The 22,557-nt window shown below is 38.6% G+C and overlaps 1 protein-coding gene across 4 annotated transcripts in view; it reads right to left on the bottom strand.

Moving 5' to 3' along the window:
• Window positions 1-22,557, bottom strand: part of ULK4 (unc-51 like kinase 4) — a 468,513-nt gene that overhangs the window by 235,372 nt on the left and 210,584 nt on the right. For 3 of the 4 annotated variants that reach the window (XM_019483511.2, XM_019483510.2, XM_019483506.2), the window contains exon 30: window positions 20,538-20,630. In XM_019483511.2, coding sequence (XP_019339056.1) covers window positions 20,538-20,630 — 93 coding nt within the window. Of the gene's footprint in view, window positions 1-13,202; window positions 15,762-20,537; window positions 20,631-22,557 lie in introns of those variants that run through there. The other variant, XM_059728765.1, reaches the window with a different exon arrangement.

The following is a 22,557-nucleotide window of genomic DNA, read 5'->3' as shown; positions in this document are numbered from 1 at the left end:
CACTGCCGGCTCATGTTCATCTTGGAGTCCACTAGGACTCCAAGATCCCTTTCCACCTCTGTGCCACCCAGCAGGTCATTCCCTAGGCTGTAGGTGTGCTGGACATTTTTCCTCCCTAGGTGCAGCACTTTGCATTTCTCCTTGTTGAACTGCATTCTGTTGTTTTCTGCCCACTTGTCCAACCTGTCCAGGTCTGCTTGCAGCTGTTCCCTGCCCTCCGGCGTGTCCACTTCTCCCCATAGCTTCGTGTCATCTGCAAACTTGGACAGAGTACATTTCACTCCCTCGTCCAAGTCACTGATGAAGACATTAAAGAGTATCGGTCCAAGGACCGAGCCCTGCGGGACCCCATTGCCCACACCCTTCCAGGTTGAAACCGACCCATCCACCACGCCTCTCTGGGTGCGACCCTCCAGCCAATCCGCCACCCACCGGACTGCGTAGTCATCCAAGTCACAGCCTCTTAACTTGTTCACCAGTATGGGGTGGGATACCGTATCGAAGGCCTTCCTGAAGTCTAAGTATACGACATCCACCCCTCCTCCTGTGTCCAGGCGTTTCGTAACCTGGTCATAAAGAGAGACTAGATTGGTCAGGCACGATCTGCCTGCCACGAACCCGTGCTGGTTTCCCCTCAGCATAATTTGTCCTGCCGGGCTCTCACAAATGTGAGCCTTGATAATTTTTTCAAAGACTTTGCCAAGGATGGAGGTGAGACTGACTGGCCTCACACCTGAGCTGCCAGCACCCCATGCACCATCCCCACCACCTTCTTCAGCTGCCGGCACACCCAACTGCCCTCTGCCTGCTTCCCGTACTGCCCCAGGGGCAAGCCAGCCCGTTCTCAGGTGGCGTGAAGGTGGTGGAGACAGTGCATGGAGCACTGGAAGCCCACCAAGCCTCTTGCAGCTTTTTTTTTTTTTCCCCTTGAAGAGCCTGTCTGCAGCCATGGAGTGAGCTGCCAGCAGGCTGAGTGGCCCCTGAGCTATGGGCGGTGCGGGGCCACAGGGATGGATGTATCACTGCAATTTGTTATATGGCAAACTAAAATACATTGGGATGTGTTTTAGTTTGGTCCATAAAGTAATTTAATTTACAATACACTGCCACACATGTACAGTGTGACGTGATTAAATCGCTAAAAAAGGGCAATTTTGTCATGTGTACAAGCGTTTAATGTTCTTATTTGCAGGTTGTGCTTTCATATGACACATCAGTGCTTTATTATAAAATTATCTACAATACAGGATCTAAAGAAAAATGTTTAACTCTATCCCAACTCTGCAGCTGGTCCAATGAAAGATATCGCCCAAAGAAATCCTTGCCTCTCCTATAATACAACAGCAGTGAACACACACACAAAAGTGATTGTGCCTGTACATCAACATCCTTATGCAGTGTTCAGGAGTTTGACGTTATTTCCATTGTAGATGTCACCTTTTTTCAAAGCTTTCCTCTTTTTTAAAAATGTGTCCTTCTTGGACCTTTAAAGTTGATTCTTAAAACATCAAACATTTGCTCACAACTTGGATTTAAAAAATTAATCCCTAGATCTAAAATTATTGATATCAATTACTATAAATCCTTTTGCTTGATCATACAGAAACAAACTTAAATTTCTGGCTCCATGATAACTACAAAAAATGCAATACCTCATCTTGTAATTCTTATTTTTAGTGTCTACCTTATGCTGGTAATCCCATCCTTATCAACAAAACTGTTTGAGCAAGTTGGGTGTTGTAGGACTAGGTTCTTAAATAATGAATTTAAATTAAACCTTGTATATATTCTTCAATGTGACCTGAGGTCTTTCAGTATTATTCTTATCCATAAGACAAATCCTGATCTAGGAGGTATTTTGTAAAGGAGGCTGGAACTGCAATGTAAACAGACAACACCCCTGCCCACAACCAAATCTAAAGAAAACATAGACAACCCCCCCCCCCGCCAAAATCACACAGCCTTAAATTAAAGATGTATGTTTTGAATATCCCAAATAACAGGGGTAAAGTAGACTGTAAGCTTATAAAGGTAATTGATTGAGTCTTAGCGTTACTGTTTCCTAAATCCCCCACTACAGAGAATCTGAGTATGGAGGCAACCTAAAGGATATTATGGGACTTCCTGTTTTTTTTCAAATTAAGACAAGACTTGCAGGGATATAGAAAATAATCATGTTGGCCATGTCTACACATGGATTAATGTGCTATTGCTACTGTGCATTAAATTTAGTACCTCTAATATGAGGTACTACATAAATGCACAGTAGCCAGTGTTAATGCATAATAGCAGTAGCACACAGTCTTTTCATGACATTTAACGTGCAGTAGACTAATTCTACGGTGCCTTGGTGCGTTACAGCAAAAACCGTGCTAATGCACAGTAGAATTAGTCTACTGCACATTAAACATCTTGTGTAGATGCTCCCACTGTGTCTTACAAGATCCCATCTTGCTGAAGCAGAACCCAGACATAATAACTGACAGGAGAAAGGCTGAAGAAATAGCATGGAAGGAGCTGTTTTGGGAAAGATAAGAAGGAAGGATCCAACCCATTTGTCCAGAGATCACCACTTCAAGAAACAGTATTAACCATTTTTCCCAATTCTCTCATGAAATCTCTGTCCTTTATCAGAAGATAGATGCGACAAAGTCTGTGGAAGAGAGGGAAGGAAGCCATAGGGGGAAGTGTGCCAACAATCAGGTGACCAGTGTGTGCCATTCCTGTATAGCTTACAAACTCCATTTGACACTGAATAGGCACTAAATATCTTAGAAGTCAGATAGCTAAATTGTTCTTTTCCTGGATATGTTGAAGTTGAGGCAATAAATATTTTCCAGCCCTTTTTAAACAATATGTTGTCTGGTATTTTGTAAACCAGGAATAATTTTAAATCTTATCATGTTTTGAATAGGAGATAGAAGAAAGATTAAGAGAGAGATCACATTTGGAAGAAAAAAAAAAAAATCAGTATTTCGGTTCCCAAACACAAAGCCTGAAGAACAACATTAAAGGGCATTATAAGGTGACTTGATCAGAATTACGATTATCCCATTCCCTTTCAAAATAGATTGTCATATACACAAAACACCAGAAAGCTAAATCCTGAATTCTTAGTTGCAAGTCTACAACCTCATACCACAAGTTTGGAGACATGAGAACATTTAAAAATTCCAGGTTCCCCTTGACCAACTCCAATGAGACGGTGGGGAAAAAAAACCAAAAACAAAAAACGACTCTCCAGTTTTATGTACCAAACTATAGTTCCTTGGCCTTCATTACTTTTTGTGCCCCACAATCTATATTATATTTACCCTTGTAGCACTTTCTTACCTCACAGGTACATTACAATGACTTTCACAGATGAGGAAATGAGGCACAGACACACTATGGGCTAGACTCACAAAGTGATTTGATGCCTGAGCCTTGGAGTGGAACCCATAGCTCTGAATTGAATGTCTTAAGCCCCAGAGAGATGAGAGGGTATAAATGCCTACACATCTACATGTGAGAGGGGCAAGAATTTCTTAGGTTGATATCTTTTATTGGGCCAACTATGCAGTTGAGATAAAGTTAGACAAGCTTTCAAATCAAGACATTTGAAGATGTTTAGCATTTGAAAGCTTGTCTTACTTTATCCCAACTACATAGTTGGTCCAATAAAAGATATTACCCTAAGAAATTCTTGCCTTTCACAAAATTTCTGGATCATCACAGCTACAACATCACTCATACATCTACATAAGTACTTTAACCTTCCTGGACATTCCATCATTGGCCTCAGGGCAACTGCCCTTTAAAACAACAAACAAATTGAATGAAAACATTGCAAAGCAAGAAATTGTCTACAGGGACCAGGTGTTCTTATCCCATTTGTCTGGACTAGCTCTTATTCTGATGTCCCTCCAAGTGTTAACTGCCTTGTTGTTTATCTCAACTGATCTAACCAACCCATTTATTACCTCTCTTAGCAGTGTCCCCTCCCTCTGTTCTTTTTCCTTCTACATTAAATCTGTTCTTTCAGCCAATCAATTCATAATGTTTGACAGAGTAGGCTGTTGCTTATAAGAACTCATGCCTCTCTGAACTAGTTCTTCTCTAAGGTGCCATCCTGCCCTACTTTCTGCCTCATTGTATTGATGGCAACAGTTAAAAACTTACTATTTGTTTCATATTTTTAAATTATTTTTCTTCACCTTGATCCTCAGTGTAGATATAAAATTCCAAGATAAAGTTTTTAACGAATTTCAGAAGGGAAATTGTTATGTGTTGTAACAAGGTGCTGTGGTCTGCACTGGAGACACTGCGCATTACTTGAATAGATACTGTGCCCCATTAGCAATTATGCACTGTGGACAAGATACAATGCTGATGACTTCAGCTGGAAAGTCAAACATTAACTGCTACTCTTACCTGACAGCCAATGTACATTTCAACAGGGTTCCTATAAAAGCTGAAGTAAGAAAGCAGCATGTCATAAAATTTTGTTCCAAAAGTTATGTTCCAATAACAGATACTATGGTGCTACATAATTTTCATGCCCAGCTTAACTCTACTGATGAGTTGAGGTCTGTTCATTCAAATTTATCATCATCATCAAACTGAAACAAAATGAGGGATGGAATCAAGTCCAAAATGTGTACAATGAAAACAATAATTCTAATAAAACAGCATCACCCTCCAACCATCTCTCTTAGTCCATCTGCTTCATGGTTTTTGTCCTTAATATAAAGAGATTCAAAGACTGTTGAACTACTGTTCAACTAATGGGAGTGGGCCTCAAAAGTTCTCTATAGTAAGAAATATGGTTAGCCTTGTTCATCAATGAAACTACCCCAAATTTTTGTTCCATTAAATTAATAACAAAAACTCGAGAGTTAAGAGAGTACAGGAAGAAACAATAACAACGAATTTAGAAGCTAACAGGTTAATTTTTAAAAATATTCAGTATTACTACATTTTAAACTAGAAAAAATATAAAGCTAACAGTTTTAGAGATCATCATGAAATGCTTTCTAAACAATTAATATAAGCGTTCATTAATAAATGTACTACGGAAGCAAAGTTACAAGAACGTTAGCTTCATACTGTAAGTGCAAAGAGAATATTGTTTTTTCGTGGAGAATGTGTAATCTAAACTACTACTTTTCATACTACACCTTTAAAATAGATGATACCAGAAGCTATGTTTAAAAGTGTAGCATCTTCTGACTCAAAAGCAATTAAGAACTTTATATTCAGCTCCAAAGAAAAAGGGTCAAACTCTTCTGTTGCTGCTTTTTAAATCAAGGACCAGGAAAATCAGATAATGTTTTTCAGTATAGGCTGGAATGTAAACAAATGTTAAAGCAAGCATCATGATGTATGAGAAGAGGATCAACCCATTACTAATAGTGACACTAAAATGTGACTTTAATGGCCTTTAAAGAGATAAAGCATGGGTGAAACCAGTGGTGTAAATTAAGTTTGAAAAGTAGATCCATCTTGGATGGTTCCAAAGACATCATGATAAAGAGTTACTTTAATTAATCACAACAGTCTGTTGTGTTGTACAAGGTTAATCCATCTATCATCTTCACAAACTGTATCATTTCGAAATGGTACATTTCTGAACATTGTTTTTCTGTTCTGCCACATACCTCTATGGCTGAGGCTGTCTCCTTTTCTGGAATTGTCCTCCTTTGTGGACAGCTACATGGAGATAACTAAGAGCACAGAAGCTGTTTGTTTCTTTCTTCCCCTGTTACTCCTTACCATAAAAACCACACATGATCCTAAGGCATTCTATCCCATTGTCTCAATCAGATATTTACAGAAAGAATGTCAATATGCAAATCACAGACAAATGTTTTCTATCTAGTTTAGCAAGATTTCACTTTGAGAGACTGTTCTCCACATCTTAAGTAACAGTATTTTAGAACATGTATTATGGTTGCACCAGTCACAGGTCATTAGTTAAACCTAAGTTGAGCTTTGTACTTGAGTCAGGGATTTCACTTAGCATTGAGCGTCCAATACATCTTTATTTTTTAGCTTGAATTACCTTAAAAACAGAATAATCCAGTGTTTCCAACTCTCATGGTCATTGATGCGTGTAACAGGGGACCTTCTCGGGGCCAGTCTACCAGTGGCCCGCCCACCTGTTTCTGGGCTAACAGTCTGCCTTCTCAACTGCCACACCTTGACAATATTTAATTAGGATGTTAATTAGGTGGGAGGCAGCCCATTTCTTGCCCCAATGCCAGGGGGCGCTATTTGTGGTTCCGTTCCTCCCCTACACCACAGCCCGAGCCTTGCAGATGGCATCCACGGCCTCACCTCCAGGCCAGTCGGAACGCCAGGCCCTCAGCTCTGGGCGTCCCTCGCGGTGGGCCCCTGGCCCTTTGACCCTTCTGGTCCTGCCCCCCGCATTGACCAGTCAAGGGATTTCAAGTCAGGATTCTGAGTCTATAGCCCCACTCTCTCTCCTGGGTCCACCTTCTGGACCCTACTACGGGGTAACCCACCCGGTCGTGGGAGCTGGGGTTATTAAGGCACCTCAACCCACCTTTCACTGGGGTGGTAACTGGCCTCGCATTTCCTGGGGGCTCCTCTGCCACTGGGAACCACACCAGACCACCCACTCCCGGCAGTGTGCAGTTTTAGGGCATGCCCAGGACCCGGAGCCTCCAAACCATCCCCTTAAGCTCCTGCCCTTACCTCCAGTATGTTACTGCATGGCCTGACAGCAGTAAACTGTTAGATCTAAAATGGCTGCCATAATCAAGCACCTGCTGGCTGCTTGGCTGCTTAAAGTGAGAGACGCCCATAGTGTCCTGCCACAACGAGAGTAGCATAACCAGGGCAGGGTAACCAAGCAATCCCCTTCTTCGGCCAGAAGTTGCCACTGCCCCTCAATGCATCCTACTGCCCCAGGAAACCCAGCTACTTTGTTATGCCTCTGCTAAAAAAAACTTAGGCAACAATAATCACTTGCTCTTCACAGGCTCTTCTTCATTTCTCAGTAGTATCATCAGGATACCATTTCTGCTGAGAGCAACTTAGCTTTATTCATACCAGGAGGAAAGGAGTAGGACTTCAAACATCAGTTGAAACTAAGGTAGGACTAAAATATTCTATCCATTAATCAGAATCCAATGTTTACTGCATTGTAGTACTACAGGATAGAGTTGAAGTCATATTTTTTCCACTGATGAAATAGTCAATCTCTTTACTGAAGAGGCATGTAGTAGTAAAATATTTACCACCAGGCAAAGAGTAGACAGATAAGCAAAATCTTCATCAACATCATGATTCCTAGGGTGAGGAAAGATTAAACAACTGAAACACTTCCAAATGAAACACACTTGGAAACGTTTCCACCAGTGAGCAAACATACTCCCTCTCTGTGCTGTTCCTGGCTGGAACATTTTAAAATGCAACAGACTCTTTTAGCCCTAACCAGAGGGCCCTAGGAGGCTGCAGTGATGTATATCTCACACTTTGTTTCCCCCCTCCTCCCTTCCCCTCACAGGGAAGGGAGGTAGAGGAAAGAGATGAGAAGTCAGTGAAAAAGGAAAGTGAGAGAGAGGATAGGTCTGGGAGTCCGACACTCCAGCCTCAGTCCTTTGAAGCTGGAGAGTCAAGGATCACTTGGAGTGCCTCAATTCCTCCAATTCCTGCCTTTATCTGTCTTCATTAGTTTGCAGTTTTCTCTGACATGTCTGGTAGTATTGTCCAGAATTTAAGAACTCTGCAAAGATTGTGCTCCCTGTTTCTAGTGCATGACAGACATTGCAAAAAGATATGAAATTAAAGAGATTGAGGCAAAATCACTTTGGTAAACTGGGGATGCGGATGAAACTCTACCACATTTAAACATAAAAACTTACAAACATATTCTAGTCATCAAAATACAGGAATCTGAAAACAGAAAATGCATTTGATTTGAAGAAGCCCAATTACTGGTATTTTAAGTGAACAGATAGTTACTAGTAACTCTTGCACTTCAGAAGTTGCCTCTAAGGTTTTATCTGTGAGATGTCACCTTCTGACAGTACACATGCTCATCACAAGAGACAACACTGCACAAAAGAAAATGTACAGAGTTCTGTGAGACAGTCATAAGAAGATTACTCAAAACATTCTCTGCAATTTTTATTCTGCACTACTATGCTGCCATCCTCTTTGTTTCTTTTATACTTAGTGTAAGATGAGTTCTGTGCAGTCATGAAGTTAAGATCTTTATTTCCAGCTGTAGCTCAAAGATGTTTTATACTTTGAAGCATGTAGTGCTTCAACCCTAATTTAGGTGTTTAAGAACACATAAAACCTCATTAAAATGCTTAATATTAAATATGTACTTAAATAACTAGCTGATTTGGTTTATGATAAACTAAGAGAATAAACTCCAATTCTATCCTCTTCTACTCATCATCTTTTTTCCTGTAAAATGTCTACTGTAGTAATCTTTAGCTGCACGTATCTAAAATGTCTATACTTACAAACATTTATTTAGATTGTACATGTCTGTATTTAGATTGTAAATGGGTTCTGTAGGTTTCTAACACTAGACAACTACAACATTTTAAAATTGCTAACTTGTACTGTTGACCTGAACTTCAGTTTAAACATACACTGTCATAGTATCATAGTACTCAGGGTCCGAAGGAACCTAAACAGATCATCAGGTCTAACCCCCTGCCCTGGGCAGGAACGGGTGCCGGGGTCATATCACCCCAGCCAAATATCTGTCCAGCCTTCTCTTGAAGGCCCACAAGGTAGAAGAGAGTACCACCATACTTGGGAGCCCATTCCAGAGCCTGACAGCCCTAACTGTAAAGTAATGTTTCCTGATGTCCAGACTGAACCTTTTCTCTAAAGAATTTGTGGCCGTTATTTGTTATTCCTAGTAATCCCCGGTGGTGCCCGGGGGAACAGAGCCTCTCCCGATTCCCACTGGTCCCCCCTAGTGAGTTTGTAAATGGCCACCAGATCCCCTCTCAGCCTTCTCTTGTGGAGGCTGAATAGATTCAGGCCCTTTAGCCTCTCTTTGTAGGGCCTGCCCCACTGCTCCTTGACTATGTGAGTGGCCCTCCTCTGGACCCTCTCAATGCTGTCCACATCCCTCTTCAAGTGCAGCGCCCAGAACTGGATGCAGTACTCCAACTGCGGCCTGACCAACGCCACATAAAGGGGAAGGATCACCTCCCTGGACCTGCTTGTGATGCATTTGTAGATGCACAACAAGGTGCGGTTAGGCTTACTGACCGTTTCCTCGCATTGGCGGCTTGTGTTCATCCTGGAGTCAACAACGACTCCAAGATCCCTTTCTGCCACCATGTTGACAAGAAGGGTGTTCCCCAGCCTATAGGTGTGTTGCTGCTTCCTTCTCCCTAGATGCAGCACCTTGCACTTGTCTTTGATGAATTCCATCCTATTCTCATCTGCCCACCTCTGCAATTTCTCTAGATCTAGCTGGATTCTGTCCCTCCCCTCCAGCATGCCCACCTCTCCCCACAACTTGGTGTCATCAGCAAATTTGGGCAGCATGCATTCCACAACCACATCCAAATCACTGATAAAGATGTTGAACAGTACAGGCCCCAGGACCGAGCCCTGCTGGACTCCACTGCCAACATCCCTCCAGGTCGAAAACGACCCGTCCACCACCACTCTCTGGGTGTGACCATGTAGCCAATTTGCCACCTATCTGACTGTGTAGGCATCAATGCCACAGTCACCAAGTTTTTTTTTAAGAGACTGTGAAGGGAAACCATGTCAAAGGCATCCTTAAAGTCCACGAAGATGACATCCACCCCGACACCCTTGTCCAGGGACTTTGTGACCTGATCATAAAAAAAACAAACAAACAGGTTAGTCAGGCAGGACCTGCCCTCAATGAACCCATGTTGGTTGCCCCTGAGCATTACCTTCCCTCAGGTAACTGTCAAGTGAGAACCACCAATAAATTATGCAGCTATGTTGTATACGATCATCTATCTACCATCACGATACCAAAAACCAAGGTCTTCAACCATATTAGACTTTTTTTGTATAACTGAAGAGCATTCAACAAATGTGACCCTCAGCTAAAAAGCAAAACACAAAAACTGAGATAAAAATATTTAATTGCAAAAGCTCAGAGTAATTCTAACATTGATTGTAGAAGTCAATATTGTTATATTACTTAAAAAGAATCAATGGAAAGAGTATGTTATAAGTAAGGAATAAATGAACTCAACAAAATCATCCTCAGATAATCCAGCTATTTGATCATTATATATCTGTTAAATAGCGAAATGATGGACAGTGTCTCAGAGAAGCAACTGATTTAAAAACTGTGGATAGACAGCCTAACAACTTCATCTCAATAAATATCCACCATATTAAATTGTTCCAAACAGACTGGAGACAGTTAAATCAGATCTGATTCTACTATGCAAATATTTGTTCCCAATAGGAGTTCATTTCCTCTGACAATTTCTTATACAAGTACTATCTGTAAAAAGTAATTAAAAAAGAAAATGCAATTTTCCAATTGTCCAGAGATGAATTTCATTAGTTCAAGCTGTCCTTTTCTTTAGTATCCACTTCTTATTTTATTTTAAACCATTAATGGTCTCAAAACAGCTAAAAGCAAACTCTGGTTTAGTATTATTTAATGTTTATTAATGGATTTTGAGGTTGGATATTTGGAACATATTTCACATGACTGAGGACACATCCGATGGATGACTTGTTCAGGAAGTACAGGCAGAGGGGAAAAAAAAGGTGCTGTTGCTCTCTCTATATAAGAGAGCAGAGCTGGATGAGGTGCATCCTAGAGTACTGCAGTATTTTGCAGAGGTAATTTCAGAGTCATTACCTATCTTCGGGAACTCAAAGATGTTGGGGAGAGTAGCTGGAGAAATGGTCCAAAATTAACTAAATTAAATTTAATAAGGACAAATGCAAAGTCTTGCAACATGGGATGGAACAATTCCATGTACAAATATGGATTGGGGAATGGGTGGCTAGGCTGAAGTACTGCAGAAAAGGAACAAGGTGTTATAGTAGACAAAAGCTGAATATGATCCAAGAGTATGTTCTTGTGGCAGAAAAGCCAATGGTGCTACATTAATAAGAATGTCACTTGCAAGTCAAGAGAGGCAATTCTTTCTCTCTGTTTGTCACTGCTAAGGCATCAGCTGATGTACTGCATCCAATTTTGGGGACCACACTTCAAGAAAGATGAGGATAAATTAGAAAGAATGTAAAGGAGACCAACTAAAATTATTCGACCTCTGGGAAACTTGGATTTACAAGCTGAAAGACGGTATTTGACAAGACTTTAAATACATGAAAGGTGGTTATACAGAGGATAGTGATAGAGAATTCTTTGTGTTTGCAGGGGACAGGATGAGATACAATGGCTTCATATTTCAACAAGGAAAATTTAAGGTAGATTTTTTTCACTACAAGGATGATCAAGCATTGGAACAGAGAAGCCATGGAATCTTTTATCTTGGAAAGTTAGACAGTGACGATCCTTCATTGAGAAGGAGGGTGGAGTTAGATGACTTCCTGAGGCCTCTGCAACCTCTAGTTTTCTAGGTTTACATGAGAAAAAGGTATCTATTTACCTCTTCAGTTCTACTACCATAGCAGTGCATTTTTCTAGGTTATTATGTAGGTCATAAAAGAAAGATATTCCAGGAGGAGGCAGCTATTGTGGGAGAAGTATAAAACTGGTTAAACCACTGACTCAGTAGAAAATGATATCCATCATTATATATTAAAATAATAATGTGAAAGGACATTCAGGAGTAAAAGGAACTGAAGAAAATCTGTTCTACAAAGTACCTCTATATTGAACAACACACCATGTGGAATCATTCTGTTCAGCCCCTACCAAATCCCAGAAATGAGGCAATGTGGCTGCCTTGGGTCTACCTTGAGTGCATGTCAATTTACATACTCAAGATGGAGCACATGAGAGCAGTGCTAGTTGTGGGAGATGGTGGGTGGGGAGTGCTTCTCAGTGGTGCTATTCATTCAGTACAAGTGACACTATAGATAATCCATGAGGATCTACTCACAAATACTACTATCAGATATAGTAGAATTAAAAATAATAATAATTTATAAATATGGGTTATAAACCACCCAGAATTTCAATAGCTATTTTCCAACAGTGTCATAAACACAACGAATGTAACCCAACTGTAAATACATTACAAGGTTGAGTGTCAGCATCTGCAATCCCAGTGTCTGCTATCCAATCACATTAAGTACATGAACACAAAAAAAATTCTTCAGATAAAAAAGAGCTTACGATGGTGAGCCACAGTATTACCCTCATAACCAAAGCTCTACTTACAGTGACATTTTATGAATTGTAATAAAGTTTTAGAAGCTCAATAGATTTATTTCAACAATAGGAAAAAAATCATACCATTTATTTGCACAATAAACATAATCCCATAGTTGTATAAATATAATTTAGATAATAAAAATGCAGTTAAGTACTATATTTACTGGATTCAAATTGTTCAAAAATCTCAAACCACTCAAGCGATTTTTCTAGTTCATTTTAATCTATTTAGTGTATTGCAGCAGTGCTTATGGTCGCACGTAAAAGATGAGAAGGTATAAGCAATATTTTAGTTGTTTTTATGACAACCAACTGATCAGATATCAGCCAAAGGAAAAAATGTGACTATGTTTCCAGTCTTTGTTCATTACATTAGGTTCAAGAAAGAGAGAGTAACAATTGAAGAATTATTACCTACTCATAGTGAAAAAGGTGAGTGCACGAGGATGCGATCCTCACTTAAAGTTTCTGCTAGTATAATTTAACCTACTTCAGTGAAGTTAATCAAGACTTAATGGAAGTGAAAGAAGGACCTGGCTTATTGCCCTACAAGGGTACCTTTTAGGCTCCCTACCTGTCTCCTCCATCCCCAAGGTGCCTTCTATACTTTTGTAGATAGGCTTTCTCTAGCTTTCCCTGATGTTTGATCTCTACAGCATGAACAGGAAATACCATTCACTCTATCTCAAGCCTAACCCAAGGCCTATTACAGAGAGGAGTTTTTTCCTTTACCAGTTTGCAAACACAAATATGTATCATCAAAAATTTATTCTCCCATCATATGAACATGCATGTTTCATAACCAGAATTTGCTTATTTCACATTGATTGTTTATTTTTGTCAATATCAAGAAATAGAAACATAAAAACTACAGTTAATTTAGTGCCCTCTAGTGAAACTTTTGCCATGAGTTCCTGACATATCAATGACTTAGTGCTCTAAATTTAAATAATTTCACCAACATATTTTGAAAATAGCATAAAAATAAAAAGCAAGATAAGAGTCTACAAATACTTGCATGGATTTCTTTCTACCTATCAGGTTCTCTCTCTCTCTCAATATTACATCTCTGACAAAAAAGAGACACTGAAACAGCTAGTCACTCATTACAATACTGGTCACACACAAAACTACTGGGAAGCAGAAGGGTTTTACAGCATATTAATAAATTCCATAAGATGGCAATACACGGGAATATTACAATATGCTCTATAGTGTCAAAGATGTCTATTGCCACAAACTACTTGGGTCAGCCACACTTTTCAGTGACTGCCTTGCATATAGAATAGGCTTCTGTCTGCAGAGACAACATATATATACCTAATTTTCTGCATTGTAAGTACTCCCATTCAGTCATTCACAAGCATAGGTGACACGTGCCCCTCTGGGAGCGCTGGTGCCCACCCTGACAGCAAGCGCTCCGACTGGTAGAGGGGCATGGAGAGTGCTATTGCCCTCCCTGAAATTGGCTCTCCATCACCGGCTGGCCGCTGGTGCTCCCCCCAACCTGCTGGTGCTCCCACGAACCCCAAGACTCAGGAGGCAGAAATTGGTACACAGAATAATAGAAAGTTAGGGTTGGAAGGGATCTCAGAAAGTCATCTAGTCCAATCCCCTGCTCAAAGCAGGACCATCCCAAACTATATCATCCCAGCCAAGGCTTTGTCTAGCCAGGTCTTGAAAAATTCCAAGGATGGAGCTTCTGCCACCTTTCTAGGTAACCTGTTTCAGTGTTTTACTACCCTCCTAGTGAGAAAATTCTTCCTAATATCTGACCTAAACTTCCCTTGCAGCAACTTGACACCGTTGCTCCTTGTTCTGTCATGTACCACCATTGAGAACAGTCTAGCTCCATCCTCTTTTGAACCCCATTTCAGGCAGGTGAAGGCTGCAATTATATTCCCCCCCTCACAATCTTCTCCTCTCCAGACTAAATAAGCCCAGTTCCTTCAGCCTCTCCTCATAAGTCATGTGTCCCAGTCCCCTCACCATTTTTGTCACCCTCCACTACACTCTCTCCAATTTGTCCACACCCTTTCTGTAGCGGGGGGCCCAAAACTGAACACAGTACTCCAGATGTGGCCTCACCAGAGATGTGGGGCAGAAAATTTTCCCGTGCTTTATTTTTCTGTGGGAAATTTTCCATTTCTAAAAACGCATTGTTTCATAAAATTCATTAGTAACAATGAATGGGTGTCAATACAAAATTAGGCAAGCCTGGCAGTTTCAAAGTTGTAATTAATGTTTTTCAGGTAATTATCCCTAGGAAGTGAGAGAGAAAGTACAAATACATCTTATTGATTTGTAAACAGGAAGGTAAATGTATTCACATAATAATCTAAACCAAAAATCAAGTTATGAATTCACCTAATTGGCTGTGCAGGTCAAATCAAAACCAAAGCTAAAATTGTTATTTCATCTCAAACTGCAAGTGAAAGCAAAACCAGAACTAAAACTGTGATTAATTTTTCTTTCACTTCAGCAAACACAGAGCAGTGTCTCATTTCTTTTCTTGAGTTGGGGAAGTTGGAAGTGTTTGCATAAGATCTGTTAGTTTTTTAGTGCTTTTGCTTTGAAGTAGCCATAATAATGCCTAATAAGGAAAAAATTGGTGTATGGATGGCATCATTATAGTGAAGTTCAAGTCATTGAAGGAAGGAAGTTGGTAGATGTAAATACTGTGGGCAGGAGTATGCTAACAATGCAACAAGAATGAAGAACATTTGATAAACAGGTAGAAACTGTCCTGAAAAGGTACAAGCCATATACAGAAAGCTAATACAATGAAGTGGTGGAACAACATCATCTGAGAAAAAGTCTACTTCAGAAACCCTATGCAAGTAAACAAATTAATATGTAAAACAAGGCACAGTATACACTAGCATGTACATTGTTGTAAAACATTACAATTTTAAAAGTTGTTAATGCAACTCTGGACTATTATTTATTTATTTATTTGTTTATTTAAATTAAAATATTTGTATCCTGCTTTTCTGCTTGCACTAAACACCTAAAGTGGCTTAGGCTTAACAACATATTTTTTAAATTACATAATAGATAAATAGTTAACTATTTCAACCCAGCAGAGCAAGCTTAGTCCTCTGGCAGATGGCAAAGGCCAGACTACTTCCTTTTGGCTCTGCAGTCCCAGGGCAACTGAGCAGCAGAGTGTTCTTTCTGGCAGGGAGTGGGGAAGCAAGCTCCCTGATGCTTCTCCTCCTCCTTCTGATGGATGAAGCCAGACTAGAATAGGCTAAGATAAAAATCTTTCCCCGCTTTTGTTGCAGGAACTTGGTAGCTCAAGTGTAATAGCAGATTTGCAAAATATGGGCAATGAAAATGTTGGGCTGCCAGGTCTGGGGGAAGAAGCAGCAGGATCCTCACTTTCAAGATCACTGTCACCACATATGTGATCCACCATGAGTAGCTGTTCAAGATAGTCAAGTTTTTAATCAAGCTTTGTGGACAAAACGTCAAAATAAGATCAAGAAAAAGCAGATGAGACATTAGCTTGAGCTATATTTGCAAGTTGTACACCTCTTTCCATAACTGAAAATCAATATTGGAAGGAACATTACAAACGAATTCACTCATCATATAAGTTACCGTCACATTATCGCTCATCATATTCTCTCTCAGGTAGAGAGTATGACAGGGTTCAAACAACGGTTATTCAAAGGATTGGTCAAGCAGAATCTTTGACTCTGATGTCAGATGGATGGACTGATTGATATACAAAGAAATCCTTTATTGAACATTATGTTAGCAACACCTGAACCAATATTCCTGAAAGCAATTGCTACCAAATCTTCTTGTCATAGAGGTGAATACATAGCCAAATTACTGAGTGAAGAGACAAAGTGCAGGTCCCTCCACAGTACCAGCCCTTATAACTGATAATTTGAGTAACATGAAAGCTGCATGGCAAATATTAAAGGCAAAGTATCTTCATTTAATAGTATTTGGCTGTCTTGCTCATGGTTTGAATCTTCTGGCAAAGGACATAGTAAGTGTGAATACAATGAAGACAATATTGGCAAACTGCAAAGCGATTGTGAAGGTATTCAACAATCATCATGTTGCTAATCAGACTTTGAAGAAACTACAGAAAGAGAAGCAGGGGAAGGAAAGTGCACTTTTATTGCCAAGAGAAACTAGATGGGGCTCCGCTACAAAGTGTTTACATAGTTTGCTGTGCCCAAACAACTGTTTGTATTGTGCTTCAATAGATAACACGGCACCCGAGATTATTCCCGTGAACATTCAGAAGCAGATTTTTGACAACAATGTGTTCTGGATTCGAATTCAAGGAGCATTCAATTTGCTACTACCAGTTTCTAGTGGCTATCAAGAAACTTGAAGGAGACACACCAAGCCTTTCAAATATTCCAGAGATATTCAGACAACTGAATGAAAGTCTAATAGAGCTTTTGCCTTCTTCACCTCTATCCAAAAAGTAGTAGTAAAACAAATGTTTACTAAGAGATCTGAGTTTTGCTCTCATCCAGTTCATCTGGCAGCAAACCTTTTGGATTCTCAACACAGAGGACAACATTTAATCGGAAGATTAATTATCTACTGCTCTCGATACAATTCTATAAGTAACTAAGAATGTCCCCAATGTTGATGAAATATCCCTGATGACAGACATTGCCAAGTACCACACAAAAGAAACATTTTGGAGCAAAGACATCATTTGGCAGGCAGCAGAGACTACATCCCTTTCACCATGTGAGAAGAGACACTGTAACACCTGATTGTTGTACAGGTTTGTTCTAAGGCAGCGTTTCCCAACTGGTGTGCTATGGCATTTTGGGCTGGAGCCACACCCCCTGCCTAGCTGGAGCCACACCCTCCATCTGCTGCTGCTGTGGACACAGGCAGACGGGGAGCATGGCTCCAGCCAAGCAGGGGATACAGCTCCAGCCCAACATGCCTTCTGGCTGGCAAGAAGGTTTCCCAAGGTTGGGAAATGCTGCTCTAAGGATCCTAAGCATTCCACCAACAGCTACTTCTTGTGAATGGAACTGGAAGGTTTTCAGCTCAATCAAGACAAAAAAGGAGGAACAGACTAACAAACGAATGCACCTCTCTCAAAATCTCTTCCTTCTGAAAAATCAGTCAGAAGCACAATTAGTGAGGAAGATGCAGTGTGATGATAGGTTGCCCTTGCCCATAGACTCATTGGTCAAACTATCCTTTACTGAAAAAGAATATGGTTCAAGTAGTTCTGAATCAGATTTGCTTCAATCCGATACTGAAATGGAACTAATAAATAGTGCAAGTGATTCTATAGATAGCGACAGTGAAACTGGAGGTGCCAAAATGACCTCAGTGGAAGAGAGTTAAACTCTGTTAAAGTAGATGAGTGGACAATCATGGTATATCATGCAAAGTACTTTGGGTGTGCTAAAATTAGCGTCAACAGTTTTCAGTGCCCTCATTTTTTTCCATAAATTTAAAAAAACAATGTAAGGGAAGTACATGCTATTGTGTTTGTCTTTACATTTATACAAGTATTCCAATACAAATAATCTCTTTCCACATAAAGCTTTGAATAACATTTAAACCACATTAACTGCTGTATTTAATTATTTTCCTAATCAAATATTTCAGTTCAAATACTTGTGGCTACTGAAACATAAAATTAACATTAACTTTTTAAGTTTTGTTTACTAAATATAAGTCAAATAAACATGCTAAATCAGATCATGATCTATTTAGGGCAATGCCAGGTAGGGACTGGAGCCAGAGCCACAGTAGCCACCTGACCCCTCCTGCTTGAAATGTGCTGACAGTCACTGATCCAACATTCCCCCTATATTTAAAATAAGATACACATTTAAGAACTAAAAGATGCCAGTATGCAGACAGATATGCAGAGAGTGAGATTTTCTCAAACTTCTTTTTTAAAATCGGTAAAGCACTCTCTTCTATCCTAAAAACCCACCCATCTGCAGTATAAACCCTCAAACAATGAAAGGGTATTACTAGACTCTGATTCACTAAAATGAGATGCATAGTCATTATAGGTAGGTGGTCTTGGACCCCATATTCAGACATGGGGTATTTTTTGTGGGAAGAATGGGATAGATGATTTAAACTACTATTTGTGGCTTTGCACATTCTTTGAAGAATTAAGAGGAAAATGGATCTCTGCCTTAGTTGGAAATGATAAACACTGGGCTTCTTCCTAATATTTGATTCCTTTCTAAAAACTTGCAGCCTGTCCTATACTCCTTGGGTGCATTTGCATTACTTGCACAAAGATAAAGGCCGAACTCAAATGAAATTTCTTTTTTCTATTCTTTTACTATAACATATTGTTTCATTTGATTTTTTGTATCATCATATGTTTGTTTTAATTTTAAGTTGGTAAAATATATAATGTTATTGTAGGTTTTTACTGATAACCATGAATTACCTAATTTTATTCCAATATATTTAAATTCTATGGTTAATTTTACTGCATAGTTTTAGCAAAAGCTGTAAATATCCCAATATCTAGTAGTAGTTTATCTAGTATATACATTCTTTGATATTTCTATTTACCTCATATCTTCAATTATTTCCTTCAAAATTTGCTGTAAAGCCTTTCGTTCTACTGGGGTCAGGATAATAGGTATGACATTTCATAAGTAAAATTCATGAGTAAAAGTACTAAATTTGCTGTTCTCCAGAAACATGGTACCCCGAATTTGATATTTTTATTAAAAATCCATGTTTTCACTTTTACAGTTTTACATACTAGGTTTTTTTAGCATTCTGGATGCAGATTATTCAATCCTTCCCAATTTGAGTCCAAAATGTCCTGGAGCAGGGGGTCAGACCCTATGATCTACCAGGTCTCTTCCAACTCTAGAAATCTATGAATCTATGTCCCTGAGATTTGCTCTGCAACTTGGATAGGGTAATTCACATCTTGCTTTTGTCCTCATGCTCAACATAACTGTACTGACTGAATCAAATACTCATTTAATACTGGAGCCATAACTAAATTATTTCTAATCTCTACTCTTTTGCAATTCCATTTCTTTTCTTCTCATCTTTTCATTTATAAGGGTATGTAACCTTTTACTATTGTTTTAATTTCCTTTGCAAGGAATTGATTTACAGTCATTCTCCCTTTACCCATACTGACATCTAAGACAGATTTCTTTGCTGATCAATTCTCTTTCCCCCTTTGTGGGAGGCTCTACTTACTGCTAAAATCTTTTCTGGGGATAATTTAAACACTCTGTACTGAATATTCTGATCATAACTTGCTGAAACCTCACATTAGCTTTATGTAACCTGATTTCAGAAAGTTCAGAATTATATAGAAACCTATTTTGTTACTGCCACTATTGCTTTCAGGATTTAGAAAGTAATGGACAAAAATGAAGAATGAGCTGAAAATCTCACTCACCAGTCAAAAGTGAGGGAAAGGCAAATACTGGTAATTCCAAACACTATGTTCTGACATAGCAGCACAGTGTGCAAACTACTTGCAGAGGAAGGGAAACAAATATAGTGTTTTTATACTAGGTATTATATACACACAGAAAATAGACATCACATTGATCATATTATCCTGGGACAAACTACAGGCATACAGATACCCATTCTCTTATCCTGAGATAAATCCTAAAAATGTTTCCTGCATAACAAGTAGTAGCAGCTTGTCCCAGGTTATTGCAAAGTATGTCCAAACAGTTATCCTGGGATTATGTCATTGAATCAATGGCAGAAAGGTGGCACTGCACTGAACTGCTCACTAAATCCTGACTTTAAGGGTGATGTGCGTACATGCCAATCCCAGGACATTTTAGTGCTGGAATAAACAGAAGAACAATTTTTCCAGGGACAAATGTGATGTCTGTTCCTAGCCTTAGTGTATTTATATTAGCATAGACAGCACAAGAAATTCAGAAAATTTAGTAAAAGATTAACAAAAAGATACAAATCAGAAAAAGATTTTTTATCTTCCCATTATTTTATACTCTTTTTTATTTAATAGGGTTAAAAGTATTCAAAAATGTAGGAAAAAAAAAGCAGTAGAGCAGATTAAGAACTATGAATTTCAGTAACAGAAAACTGTTTTCACTATTACTACAAACCCAGATCTCTACATAATCTCAACAGGTTGAACTGAATTTATCCCTAGAGTAATTCTTAATTGTTATCTGAGTAAGTGAAAAAAGAGAAGAAAATGTTGTGTTACCTTGTAAAAGCTGGGCTGTGTTCACTCAGGGCCACTAAGAGTTTTAGAGCATACACTGGGACTGGGTCAGGAGCCATCAGAATGTGTTCATAACTGCAACAAAAAGAAAAATTAATGGTGAAAAGCTAGAGATTGAGTGTATCAAGTAGCTGATATACTTTGTTAATGGCTTAAAATATAGTCACTCCTAGAGTATTAAGGAAAAACAGCACTCCAAAATAATGTATTTTTACTGATTTGGTAAAACAAACAATAAGGTTCCTGCTACTTGGAATTATATAATATTAAACACTGCTACTATCTGGAAATAAATGTTTATTTCCCAGTTTATGGCACTAAGTCAAAAAAATATTAAAAACAACAACAGTAGTACTGAAAGAGCAATTTAGTTTCATCATATATACTTGAGACAGGCAAGCAATAAAATTATAAAGAAGTAATTTTATTCAATGAATCTTAAAATAGTAATAGGTACAAGATATAGGAGTCTCAAACTATTGTATAGAGGCTTATACGTGACCAGGTGCTGTGATTTGATATTTTACTTTGTTAATTTTTTGCAATTTAAAGCCTTTTATTTTTAAAGCACTTCTTTCACTTTTGGTTTTCTTTTCTTAAATACAGTGAACTTTCATTCTCCTAGGAATGCTACTGAACAATGCAACAACTCCAATCAATGCTTCTTTTCAATTTCTTCGATAAATGCACTTCCACAAACAAAAGATCTATACTATATATCAAAATATTTTCTACCTAACCAAAAGCCTTGTCAGGGAAAACAAGGTGCTGTATGTCAATATGAAAAACTGATCATCTTGGTTCTCCCTGGGGAATAATGGTATTTCTAGTTCTTTTTAGCCCATTTATGAAAAAGAAGAGTTGATGCATATACGATATAAGATGATGGATAGAAAAAAAGAGATACTAGTGCAAGAGGCTTAAGTTCCGTTTCAAGAACAGAACTTCTCATTAATAAATACTATAACTCTAAATAAGAAATTAGATAGCAGAGACAAAGCCCTTGATTTATGAAAGGAAAATTTAAAGAATTAATATTTAAATGGGGGATTATTAGAAGGAAAACCTAGTAGACTACCATAATATGGGCATCAAATGCATTCATATTTTACATACCATTTTGAGAAAAAAAAATCTGAAGGAGTGGTTGGGGATAGGGAATAAAATACTATCTTTAAAATTTTCACTTCTACTAAAATGAAAAAGGAACGGCTTGTCACCAGCTTGTATGATATCCTCAGAGAACTGCACATGCTTCTCACACCTTGAAGAACAAGAAGCAAGAGCTAAACCTAGACCCTTACACAAAGACTTACTCTTAACTTTTTGTCTATCCAGTGAAAAGGCCAAATGTTACTCAATATAGTTTTTATTTCCTGAAATAAAACCCATTTTCTCGTGTGTGATTAATACATTAATTTTTTAAAAGATAAAAATATTTTAATTCACTATGGAGCTCCTATTGAACTAAACACATTTACTCGCATGCTTCTACAAGCTGCTTGTGGTTTAGCATGGGTGCTTATATAGTCTCCAAAACTGCCTGCCAAAATCCGTACTTTGCTATACAAAACATGGATTTATGTCTCAAAATCATAATCCATAGCAAAAATAATAGTAAAAATTGGTTAGGGCCCAACTTCAGACACACAACTTCAAAAATGTAACAACATAAACTTTTCTGCAGACATAGAGGTAAGGTGATTATTACCTTGCAGAGACTATATCCACTTTATAATATTTAAAATCTACTATGAATTTTTTTAAAAGATTACCTTTATATTTACTTACCGTCATACTCTCCCATGCACTTGATAAAAATCAGTTCTTAGTTGCTTCTACTTAAAATGCCAATTTTTTTTTCAAAGATATAATAAGTGAATACTATTTATGGTACAATAATTTTAGCTTACCAAGCAAGAAATTTCATTGCAAAGTGATTCATTGACCCAAATAACACATAAAAAACCCACAGTAGCTAAAATGAACATTCTTTTTGTGG

Source organism: Alligator mississippiensis, chromosome 5 (genome assembly GCF_030867095.1).
Source record: "Alligator mississippiensis isolate rAllMis1 chromosome 5, rAllMis1, whole genome shotgun sequence".
NCBI classification, from domain to species: Eukaryota; Metazoa; Chordata; order Crocodylia; family Alligatoridae; genus Alligator; species Alligator mississippiensis.
This window is presented reverse-complemented; position numbering and strand designations above follow the sequence as displayed.